General features: G+C 40.3%; 1 protein-coding gene across 2 annotated transcripts in view; it reads left to right on the top strand.

Annotated features, from left to right (window-relative positions):
* Positions 1-1058: 1058 nt before the first annotated feature.
* Positions 1059-12642, top strand: part of LOC109889848 (serine/threonine-protein phosphatase 2A 56 kDa regulatory subunit delta isoform) — a 44223-nt gene continuing 32639 nt past the window's right edge. Inside the window, exons 1-3 of one of the 2 annotated variants that reach the window (XM_031823411.1) lie at positions 1059-1202; positions 2288-2371; positions 10132-10309. In XM_031823411.1, the coding sequence (XP_031679271.1) occupies positions 1176-1202; positions 2288-2371; positions 10132-10309 (289 nt within the window). In that variant the 5' untranslated portion in view covers positions 1059-1175. The remainder of the gene's footprint in view (positions 1203-2287; positions 2372-10131; positions 10310-12642) is intronic. The other variant, XM_020481602.2, reaches the window with a different exon arrangement.

The raw sequence follows: 12642 nt of genomic DNA, 5'->3' as shown, positions 1-12642 counted from the left end.
AACATGCTTACCAACGTGTTTTTACAAATGTGTTTAGGCATGCATACACATAGATGGGATTCCTCTTTAGCCCCTAAGAAGGTTATGGATCTCGTCCAGCAGGTGGTGCTGGTAACGTGCATTGACAATACAATATGAGGCCACAGCCTTTTGCCAGTAGATATTTTGTCACGTAAAAGTGCATTGTAAGTGGTCATATAAATTGTGCTATAGTTTTGTAGGTTGTACAGTTCGCCAGAGGTCTGAAACCTTGTTTTGGAGGCATATTTCCAGTGGTGTGCTGCACAAATTGCCAAATTCATGTCAAACTTTTCAACTACAGTATGGGGTTACTTTGGAAAACCCCAAATCTTCCTATAGATCAAATATTGTTTATAACAAAGGTATTGGATAATTATATCTTTAATCTTCCATTTCAGAACACATTTTTTTAGATTATGAACAAACTAGTGTGGATCATTTTCTGTTACAGAAATACAGTATATGTGACTGAAGCACTGGCATCAATAGCGTGCATGCCAAAAGTTGAATCCATGCATGACCACGGCAAAGGTGGCTCAATGTAAGGGCTGCATCTCCATTATACTGTAATGTACTGTTAACTAACTATGTTTTCAATTAACTCACAATTACGTCCTGATTATGTTGATAGGTTATTGGTTATGTCCCTATGTTATAAGCCTATGGAGGGATTCATTCTTTAATTGTTGCTTGGTAATAAGTATATTTCAGCAACTCCACCATACTGTATTGTTTTATACCTTCACCCTAGATGGGGTCGTCACTAGTTAGCACAACCACAGTCATAATTATGGCTACATCCCGCCCATTTCTACACTTTCTCTTTTAAAAATTAGATTTGAACCTAACGTTAACCACAATGCTAACCTTATTCCTAGCCCTAAACTAAGAATAAAAATATAATTTGACTTTGTGGCTGTGCTATCTAGTATTCTAGTGGAAACCGCTAGACCGGGAGTGCAATACGCCCATCCTATAACCACCCAATGTAATAATTACAGTGGCCCGTCACTAGGCAGTATAATGTGTGACTGGCCAATGGTCTTTTTCTTGGCCTAGAAGGGCGCAGGGAGCTGAAGGTAACCGAGTGGCAGCGATCGAGTCCCGGCGAAGTCTGTCGCGGAGTCACCGTGAAAAACACCAACAGCCACAAAATGCCGAATAAAACTAAAAAGGAAAAGGTAACGTAATGATCGCAACATAATGGTAACAATTAAAATATTGTTGCTAAATGTTCAGAGGAAGTGGACCGTATCTCGTGATGTATTCTAATTCGCCAACTAGATTTTGTATTATTATCGTAAGGCCTAGCAGAGCAGATAATTTTTCAGACCGTGCAAATACCATCAGTAGCCAACAACATATACAAATGTAATCTTATCAAATGGTTTACATTACCCTGAATATTACAAATTGACGTAATGGATGTGATACCGATACACTAACCTACAGCAACAATACGTTTTAACTTGAAATAATTCATACTCTCAAATCATTTTTTTGCGTAAAAGAATGTTTCGTTTTAGTAATGGCATATTGTCGTATGTTTCTCCGAATGTGTTGTCAGAATATGAACTGCGAACATGCATTAGTGTGAGCCTAGGCTGATCTCTGATAGTAAGTTTACAGCTATTCTTGCATGCATTTGGTTAGACTACATTCGTTACATAAACACAAGATTATCATCAAGTTGATAGCTACAAGTTCAATGTCTCGTTCTTCCTAAGATAATGCACTCGTCTTGTTATATGTCAGATCGCTTGCTACAATGTTTCAATATCGGCTTGTGCTTAGTCGTTGTCTGAGCGGTCAGTAATTGCCGTTTTTTCCCACTTAAAGGGTATTTCAAGTCTAGTTCCATACAGTCTGTCTTACAAATGCAGCAGTCTTGGCCACAAGAATGCATTCTTACTGTTTTTGATGGTAAAGCAAGGCCATTGTAGCTACCTAGGGTGGAACTACCGCATTTGGGGCCCCAGGTCACCTACCCCGGTACCTACCTCCCCTATTCGACACATTTTGTCATGAAGCTGAATGCTTATGACGTGTTCATATGCTTTCGGTGGGTCCCCGACCTCCAGAAGGGCCTCCGACCTTCTTTTGGTTGGGGGCATATGCCCTGCGTGCCCATTCGGCAATACCACAGAAATGAAATCCCTGTGCATTGTGCACTCCAAAGACCAGAGGATGTGAGTTGTGTATGGTCCCATATCAATTGTGTTCTTCTTTATGAATACAGTAAGATAACTATTGTTGTCATTCACAGGAGCCAACCAAATCTGCCAAAAGTAGCACTAAAAACAGTAATGCCACTAGTGGGAAAGACACAGGAACTGAAAATGCAGATGAGGTAAGATATTATTTGATTAACATGACAGATCCAGATGGTTATTTGACAGTATTTATTTTTTCATTTTTAGCCTGCAGTTTATTTCTGAAGATGAATTGATCAAAGATGTGTGTATGTCTGTTAATCTATCATTTGAGTTTAATTTGACTTGTCTAGTTATATAAATCAAAATATAATAATAAATGGTCTGTTGAATCAGGGGCCTATGTATGCCCCCATGTAATTCTATTTGACACGGTATGTCCTGTTTCTTAATCTAGTTCTGTAGCTCGTTTTCAATGTTACATAGATAGTAATGCATCAGTGTCAATACTTGTTCCTCGCCCTGCTTAGGCCAACATTACAGAGAGAAGCTAAACATAATGTCAGGCCTTTGCATAATGACATGTATGGCTTATGTCTGTTCAGCCATATATGCCTGCTGGTTGAGTTCACAGCAGCTCCTAGGGAACATTGTTATGGGGAACATTGTTACTTTAACATTATGATGCTTGAGATAGATCCAGACTCCAGCCGTTTTATCAGGAAGGGAGCGGCTGTCCTCTGTGTACAGACCTCTCTGTATGCAGCTGAGCTCTCTGCATAGACCACCATAGAGGCAGTACATTCTCCATAGTTTACTGCCCAGTAAAATATCCTCCTGTCAAAGTAGAAGTTAAACCTGCCTATTTTACATTTCAGTTTTTGACAAATCGAAATTAACATTCTTTAATCAGAACTCAAATTTTGTTTTGGTTAGCCAACAAGCTCTCTGAGATGGAAAAACAGCGTGGAAAAGGTCATGCAGGTTCAGATAGCTCAGAATATGATTGATCTGGCTGTTTATGTCTGATTTGGTATGGCTAGATAAATACGATCATGAATCTTTGTAGATGACAAACACTGACCTCTTTGCCTCGAAGTGTTTCAAATGGCCTTCCACTCAGTATGCAACAGATCATTGTTGTGACTGCTAGGCAGGTTTCTAGGATATAGTGCCCACAGATTACTCCAAGATCGCAATGTAGACACATGCTTTATGGCTACCTGGATCCTCTCAGAAACAAATGTAGCTCTTCTTACACTTTTAAATATATATATTACTTTGATCTTGCAGTGTTTTTTTTATCATTATTTTTCAGTGGAGCACTAACACACCTCATTTAACTAATCAACTACCTGATTCAACTAATCCAGGGCTTAGTGATTAGTTGATAAGTTGCATCATGTGTCTTAGTCCTCGGTCAGAAGGTAAATGTGTGCACAAGTGGGTCCCCAGGCACAGGGTTGAAAAACACTGATGTACAGTATAAACCAATACTGTACGTGTTGCATCACCATGTCCTGCAACTGTACACCTCATTAACATTGGTTAGACACTGGATACCCTGCATTAGTTGCTGAGTGTGGCTTGTTAACCTCTCGCGTAAGTATTAGCCTACGTACCTTAACAAACGATAGTGTTTGCGCTCTCAAAACATCCCACAGTCCAGAGAGCGGTATTGGTGACAGGAAACGCAGGGCGCTTAGGGTTTGACGTTGCGTAGGGTGAAAGGCTATTGATTTAGTCTATTTTGAGACCAGCTCAGTCATGCAAACCGGCCATCTCTGCCATGCCTTTGGGCAAGCCCCGACATGTGTCTGATGGGAATATGGGAATGGTCCATAACATACACCATCACCACCCAGGTTTTCAAAAACATGCCCAGATGTGTCAATGCACTGCATGCAGACTATGCACTGTCAAACATACATGAAATCATAAAGGTTGGGACAACAGTTTAGAAAACAACCTTCCTTCATCTCTTTTTCTTCTGGATCACTGATCGTGATAGGTGAAAGCCATAGTAGAAACGTATCCAGTCACTCCACCTGTCAAAAGGTCATACCGGAAGGGGGGGGGGGGTTTCTGATAAATTAGACCTGATCTTTGCAGGCCAATATATAACACGTATTGCTCAGTTTGATGGGAATTTTACACTATCTGAGGATGAGCATTAAGGACTCCCCTTTGATGGTCGTGTTGTTGTTCACTTTTGGATTGATCTGTTCCCGTGGCCTCGTAAGAAAGGGGAGGCCGTTTCAGCAGCTAATCAATCCTACAGATCCTCTTACTGTACTCTTACTGTACAGATCCTCTTACTGTACTTACTCAACCTGCAACTTTTTACAGTACTTATTTCCCTTTTACCCAGATATTTTACCCAGACCTTTTAGCCAGACCTTTTGAATAGAGTATCATTTGACACTGCTATTGAGACATGGGACCATGGGACCATGCGTTTTTTATTAAACTTAATTTCAACAGTATACTTCAGTGATTTCATTGAATGAAATACATTTTTAACATAGAGCTAATTCCCTGAGGAAATCCCTCCTGTACTCAATTACACTGGAAATACCCCTGTAAGCATATCTGCCTGTAATGGCAGAGGGTAGAGAGGGGTTAGTGCCCAAAACAGGATGGAGAACGGGCCTTTAGGGGACAGCGGACTTACACGTGATTTATAAAGCCAACAGGGGTGTGTATACATGGATACCAAGAGAAAACAAACATAAAAGAATACATTTTGTATACACTCTGTTTCAACATTTTCCTTAAATTCTGAAGAGGCTGAATTTGGCCTGGTTCGATTCCAGGCTGTATCACAACCGGGCGTGATTGGGAGTCCCATAGGGCGGCGCACAATTGGCCCAGCGTCGTCCGGGTTAGGATTTGGCCGGGGTAGGCCGTCATTGTAAATAATATATTTTTTCTTAACTGACTTTCCAAGTTAAATAAAGGTTACATTTATTTCACCGGAGAACGCATCTGAGCGAGCGAAACAGCCCCCCTCTGTCTCTGTATGTGTAGGCGATCTATCTGATGCAAACTGGTCATAAAGAGTATAACATCGTTGCAGCCTGTAGCATTGAATGTAAGGGAAGCAAGTGAGCATTTAGCCTCCCTTGATAAAAAAAAAGTGTCAAATAATAGCCAATCAGCGTTGAGCTAAACTGAGTGAGCTCAACTGTGAATGGTCCTAGCGCACCACAAAAGAAGTGTCAAGGGAAGCCAGTTTGACGTCACTCCTATCAAATTGCATTAAGAGCGTACAGATGAAGTCGGAAGTTTACATACACTTAGGTGGAGTCATTAAAACTTGTTTTTCAACCACTCCACAAATTTCTTGTTAACAAACGGTAGTTTTGGCAAGTCTGTTAGGACATCTACTTTGTGCATGACACAAGTCATTTTTCCAACTTTTGTTTACAGACAGATTATTTCACTTATAATTCACTGTATCACAATTCCAGTGGGTCAGAATTGTACATAAAATAAATTGACTGCGCTTTTAAACAGCTTAGAAAATTCCAGAAAATGATGTCATGGCTTTAGAAGCTTCTGATAGGCTAATTTACATCATTAGAGTCCATTGGAGGTGTACCTGTGGATGTATTTCAAGGCCTGCCTTCAAACTCAGTGCCTCTTTGCTTGACATCATGGGAAAATCTAAAGAAACCAGCCAAGACCTCAGAAAAAAATTGGAGACTTCCACAAGTCTGGTTCATCCTTGGGAGCAATTTGCAAACGCCTGAAGGTACCACGTTTATCTATACAAACAATAGTACGCAAGTATAAACACCATAGGACCACGCAGCCGTCATACCGCTCAGGAAGGAGACACGTTCTGTCTCCTAGAGATGAATGTACTTTGGTGCGAAAAGTGCAAATCAATCCCAGAACAACAGCAAAAGACCTTGTGAAGATACTGGAGGAAACAGTTCCAAAAGTATCTATAGTACTATAGTAAAACAAGTCCTATATCGACCTAACCTGAAAGGCCGCTCACCAAGGAAGAAGCCACTGCTCCAAAACCGCCATCAAAAAGCTAGACTACGGTTTGCAAATGCACATGGGGACAAAGATCGTACTTTTTGGAGAAATGTCCTCTAGTCTGATGAAACAAAAATAGAACTGTTTGGCCGTAATGACCATCATTATGTTTGGAGGAAAAGGGGGGATGCTTGCAAGCTGAAGAACACCATCCCAACTGTGACGCACGCAGGTGGCAGCATCATGTTGTGGGGGTGCTTTGCTGTTGGAGGGACTGGTGCACTTCACAAAATAGATGACATAATGAGAAAGTAAAATGATGTGGATATATTGAAGCAACATCTCAAGACATCAGTCAGGAACTTAAAGCTTGGTCGCAAATGGGTCTTCCAAATGGACAATGACCCCAAGCATACTTACAAAGTTGTTGCAAAATGGCTTAAGGACAACAATGTCAAGGTATTGGAGTGGCCATCACAAAGCCCTGACCTCAATCCTATAGAAAATGTGTGGGCAGAACTGAAAAAGTGTGTGTGAGCAAGGAGGCCTACAAACCTGACTCAGTTACACACGCTCTGTCAGGAGGAATGGGCCAGAATTCACCCAACTTATTGTGGGAAGCTTGTGGAAGGCTACCCAAAACGTTTGACCCAAGTTAAACAATTTTAAGGCAATGCTACCAAATACTAATTGAGTGTATGTAAACTTCTGACCCACTGGGAATGTGATGAAAGAAATAAAAGCTGAAAGAAATTATTCTCTCTACTATTATTCTGACATTTCACATTCATTTCACTTAAAATAAAGTGGTGATCCTAACACCTCAGACAGGGAATTTTTACCATGATTAAATGTCAGGAATTGTGAAAAACTGAGTTTAAATGTATTTGGCTAAGGTGTTTGTAAACTTCCGACTTCAACTATACGTCATTGACAGAAACAACTTGAATTGTTGCATCTTGTTGTGGTGGTGTTCTCCAGTGGCTAGCTAGCTGAAATTGTCCTTTTCCTAAATTAGCCATGGATGGAGATGGTTTTACTTAACTCTCTGTCTTGGCCAGTGATTGTAACAGAGATTCTGATCCAATCATGAATTCGTACATTGCCACTGTGGATGGAAGTTCAATATGTAGCTTGATGTAGAAGGCTGATGTTAACTAGCTAACGCTGCCCACTAAAGGAAGTTAGGCTAGCAAGCAAGCATTTTAGCCAGGTAGCCTAGGACAACAAAAAATAAAAGTGTGTACCGTATGACAGAGTGAGACCGTTTCATCAACATGAAAGAGAGGAGGATGGCATTGGCGTTTGTCTACAAGTAGTGTGAGTCAACATGTGTTTTATACTTGAGCGAACAAACAAGCAAGCACACACATACGCACACCCACAGAAATCAGAACCGTAGACAGCCACATGATATTTAGCTTACGTTGATTGAACTAAATTGTTTTTGGTATCTTTTAGTTGTCACTATTAGACTAAGCATCGGTGATTTGATGATGTTGAAATGGTGCTAGAACAGTGGAAGCAGCTTTCTTTGTGACTTATGGTAACACTCCGTGGTTCTAAATCAATAGCTGTTTAGTGGTCTGAAAATGTCAGAAACATTAACTTACTTGACCATGCTGTAGGTCATGTAACTGTGTGTTACCTGCAATATTCTTTGTGGACTTCACCAGACAGAGGTTGCTCTCTGGTTTTGTGATGAAACAAAGGTGTGGTTGAATTTACTCTGCCACTGTGCCTTCTTATTGTCTCGGCCTTCGGAAAGTATTCAGACCTTGACTTTTTCCACATTTTGTTACTTTACAGCCTTATTCTAAATGGATAAAACAAACTAAAAAATCCTTAGCAATCTACACACAATACCTCATAATGACAAAGTGAAAAGTTTAAAAAAAGAAACATTTTTGCAAATTTCTAAAAATGTAAAACAGAAATATCTTATTTACTTAAATATTCAGACCCTTTGCTATGAGACTTGAAATTGAGTTCAGGTGCATCTTGTTTCCGTTGATCATCCTTGAGATGTTTCTACAACTTGATTGAAGTCCACCTGTGGTAAATTCAGTTGAATGGACGTAATTTGGAAAGGCACACATCTGTCTCTATAAGGTCCCAAACCAAGCCATGAGGTTGAAGGAATTGTCCGTAGAGCTCCTAGACAGGATTGTGTCGAGATGCAGGTCCGGGGAAGGGTACCAAAACATTTCTGCAGCATTGAAGGTCCCCAAGAACTCAGTGGCCATCATTCTTAAATGGAAGAAGTTTGGAACCACCAAGACTCTAAATGTCCTTGAGTGGCCCAACCAGAGCCTGGACTTAAACCTGATCGAACATTGTTGGAAAGACCTGAAAATAGCTGTGCAGTAACACTCCCCATCCAACCTGACGAAGCTTGAGAGGATCTGCAGAGGCGAATGGGAGAAATTCCCCAAATACAGGTGTGCCAAGCTTGTAGCATCATACCCAAGAAGACTCTAGGCTGTTAACGCTGCCAAAGGTGCTTCAACAAAGTACTGAGTTAAGGGCCTTAATTCTTATGTAAATGTAATATTTCCGTTTTTTTATAAATTAGCAAAAATGTCAAACCTGTTTTTGCTTTGTCATTATGGGGTATTATGTGTGTGTTTATTGATGAGACAAAAAAAAACAATTTAATCAATTTTAAAATAAGGATGTAACCTAACAAAATGCGTAAAATTCAAAAGGGTCTGAGTACTTTCCGAAGGCACTGTATCACGGTCGCGAGGCATATGAACAAACAGGTTATAGAGCAAGCAAAGGAATTATCACAACACAGGTTGTCATTTTGGTTTTTTTCTGGCTTCCCCAGTGATTTTTACCCCATGCACCGCTACTGAAAGCAAAGAGAGGGTAACTATGTAATACCCCAGAAAATACAGTTTAACCTCAACTGAACTGTTTCAGTATTACAAAGGAGTAGTTGACATTACTGCTGAATGGAGAGCAGTGTTACTCATGCATACTTGAGTCCAAACTAAGTACAAAGATGTGATTGTCCACTCGATTCTGGACCTTAGTCAGTCAGCGTGGACTGCATGAGAGCAGTACATTATTCAGTCAACCTTTTTACAAGAGCAGCTGCATATCCAATGACAAGCTTGTTCAAGAACATGGATTTGCAAATAGTTTTTTTTAGGTTAGCATAGAACTACAATTCCCAAGAGGTATTGTAGAGGGAACATAATAGTGACAACCTCAATCTTTTCTTCTGGTCTGTGATTACACATATGTAAGTTCATTGCAATCCTTGAGGAGGACATCGATTTTGTCAGGGGAGTTCAATGCTCTTGAGGTTTGTGATGAACTTCTCTGCATGTAATCATGGACGTCATGAAAGGATTAGAAATTAGATTTCACAGAATCAGGACATCACTGACAATACTACTCTATTCCCTCTAGTCTATAATGTCCCAGACGGAAGCTTTAGAGAAAAAAAAAAATTGGACATGGAATTATAGTGTTTGACAGAATAAAACCCCTCTCATTCTCAACAACATGACCAGTCCTATGTTCAGGAGTCATCTCTCTGTGTGCTCCCTTTAAAACTCCAGGATAATGGTGGCACTAGACCAAGCCAATCAGAGTGTTTCTGTGGAGGCATTTACTGCTCTCTGCATGGTGACTGTAGTATGGGTTAGCAGCTAGTGAGAAACGATGTATACCAGATTGAATGGGTTTTTGTCTACTAAGATTGATTTACTGTGAAAGTACATGTCGATCCCAAGAAATAGCAGTGATGTTTTCGGGAATGCAAATTGTAATCTTCTCAAATAGAAAACTCTGTCAAGGCTTCAGGAGGACAGATATCAAAATGTAAATGCAATACATTCAGTTTAAATAAAACATCCATCTTGCGATCTTTTTTCAGTGGTTCCAACTTTTCCAAGCCTCACCGAACATCAAGCTCATTGTGATTTTCGTGTGTGTGTGCTGTCCACAGGCGCAGCAGCAGCAAACTGCCAGCAAGCGTCCCAGCAACAGCACCCCACCACCCACTCAGCTCAACAAGATCAAATACTCTGGCGGTCCCCAGATCGTCAAGAAGGAGCGTCGCCAGAGTTCGTCACGATTCAACCTCGCCAAGAACAGAGAGCTGCAGAAGCTTCCTGCCCTCAAAGGTATCACCAGCTAACCCACCAGCTTCTCTGGCTGCATCCTGATTCTCCATCTTTCTCCTGAAGTGTGCTGTTCCTTTCACACATTTAAAAGTATTGGCTGGCAGAGGTTTCCACCATTTGAAATTCATGATGGAAAGTGTGCAAGTGCAAACTTGGGGAGAAAGGTGGAGAATTGGGACACAACCACTGTCCTATTCATAGATATCCTTTATGCTACCCTCGCTCCAGCCAGATCTTAAATGGGTGCTGAACGGACTGATTTGGCCTCAGTTTCAGTCATCCTCATTAAGAAATGTGACTGAGAATGACATTTGTGTCTTGGAGGTATGCTTTGATGTGGGTGTCTCGTGTGTTTGCATGTGGGAAGCGTTTGTACATTCACTCTGCCAAAACAGTACACAGTTAGTCACTCAACCTTTTAGATAACTTCAAACAGTCTAACCGGGTATTGTGTCTGGAAGTAGCCTAGACTAGCTAGGAAAATAGTCAACTTCTTTCGGCAATTAGCTTCAGCTGGCCAGTGTGCGACCGTGGCAAAATTGGTTTGACTTTGGATAGCATCTATGCGGGGCTAGTAAGGAACCCTCAATAAATGACACAATGTAAATGGGACAATATACACTTATATACACAAAACATTAGGAACACCTTTCTAATATTGAGTTGCACCCCTCAGTACAAGCTCAATTTGTCGGGGCATGGACTCCACAAGGTTTCGACCGTGTTCCACAGGGATGCTGGCCCATGTTGACTCCAATGTTTCTCACAGTTGTGTCAAGTTGGCTGGATGTCCTTTGGGTGGTGGACCATTCTTGATACACACGGGAAACTGTTGAGCGTGAAAAACCCAGCAGCGTTGCAGTTTTTGACATATTCAAACCGGGGCCTGGCACCTACTACCATACCCTGTTCAAAGGCACTTAAATATTTTGTCTTGCCCAGTCACCCTCTGAATGGCACACACACACACAATCCATGTCTCAATTGTCTCAAGGCTTAAAAATTCTTCTTTAACCTGTCTCCTCCCCTTCATTTACACTGATTGAAGTGGATTTAACAAGTAACATCAATAAGGGATCACAGCTTTGAATTCAGCTGGTCAGTCTGTGTCATGGAAAGAGAAAGTGTTAATGTTTTGTACACTGTGTATTTTTCTGTATTGACAAATTACTTCATTTTTTTCATACTTACAACAAACAAAAAACACACAGTACACCAAACTATATCTAAGCCCAGTGGACCATAACCAATGCAATCCCAAAACAATAATCAACTAAACAAACCTACATATTAAACTACAAAATACATCGATTCTCTGGTCTGATGAAACCAAGATTGAACTCTGGCATGTAGGAGGGTTCTTTTTGCCCCTTCACGCCAACACACATCATTCTGTGACTAACCCGTCCTGGGTTAGTAACCTTATGGGAGTGAAATCTATTAAAAACATTTAATTGTAAACCCTTTTCCTCGGCCTGTGACTTTTATCCCAATATTTGAAATAATATACAATCATGTATTCTTATCTATCTCGCATTGTAAATACTTTTGCCACACAATTCAAGTTTTTCACAGGTGTCATTATTAATATTTTAACAGTATTTTGTAACATAAATAAGATGATTGTACAGAGCTTGGCATTGAAAAGAAGATTGTTACCCTTTGACCTAATGGCACCATCTAGTGTTGACACACAGGTTTTAATTAGCATATTACGCCAAAAATACCTAATTCTTGTGCAGAGTATCTCCTACCCATTTCCCCCAAATGGTTGACTGCTTCCCCACACAAATAGCAGGATTATAACATACAGAAGCATATCTTGGTCTATGTGGAGACTCTTTGATCCTTTTCATGTAATGACAACCACACTGTCCTAGAATGGCATAGAATTTGATTGATGCCCTGCATATCTGTATCATTGGCTCTTTTTTTGGGATAACATTTGGAACAGTCCAAAAGGAGCTTTTAAAACACTCTGTAACGTAACCTAAATTTCCTCAACCTTCCCCTCCAGTGCTTAGAACTTCTGGATAGTTTGAAAGCCACATTGTTCAGTGCATTAGGAAAATATTCAGACCCTTTTGACTTTTTACACATTTTGCTACGTTACTGCCTTGTTCTGAAATGGATGAAATTGTTTTTTCCCCTCAATCTACACACAATATCCCATAATGACAAAGCAAAATCAGTTTTTTAGACATTTTATCAAATATATACACCACCATTCAAAAGTTTGGAGTCACTTAGAAATGTCCTTGTTTTTGAAAGAAAAGCACATTTTTTGTCCATTAAAATAACATCAAATTGATCAGAAATACAGTGTAGACATT

Source organism: Oncorhynchus kisutch, linkage group LG4 (genome assembly GCF_002021735.2).
Source record: "Oncorhynchus kisutch isolate 150728-3 linkage group LG4, Okis_V2, whole genome shotgun sequence".
NCBI lineage: Eukaryota > Metazoa > Chordata > Actinopteri > Salmoniformes > Salmonidae > Oncorhynchus > Oncorhynchus kisutch.
Note: the sequence above shows the minus strand (reverse complement) of the source record. Positions and strands in the feature narration are given on the sequence as shown.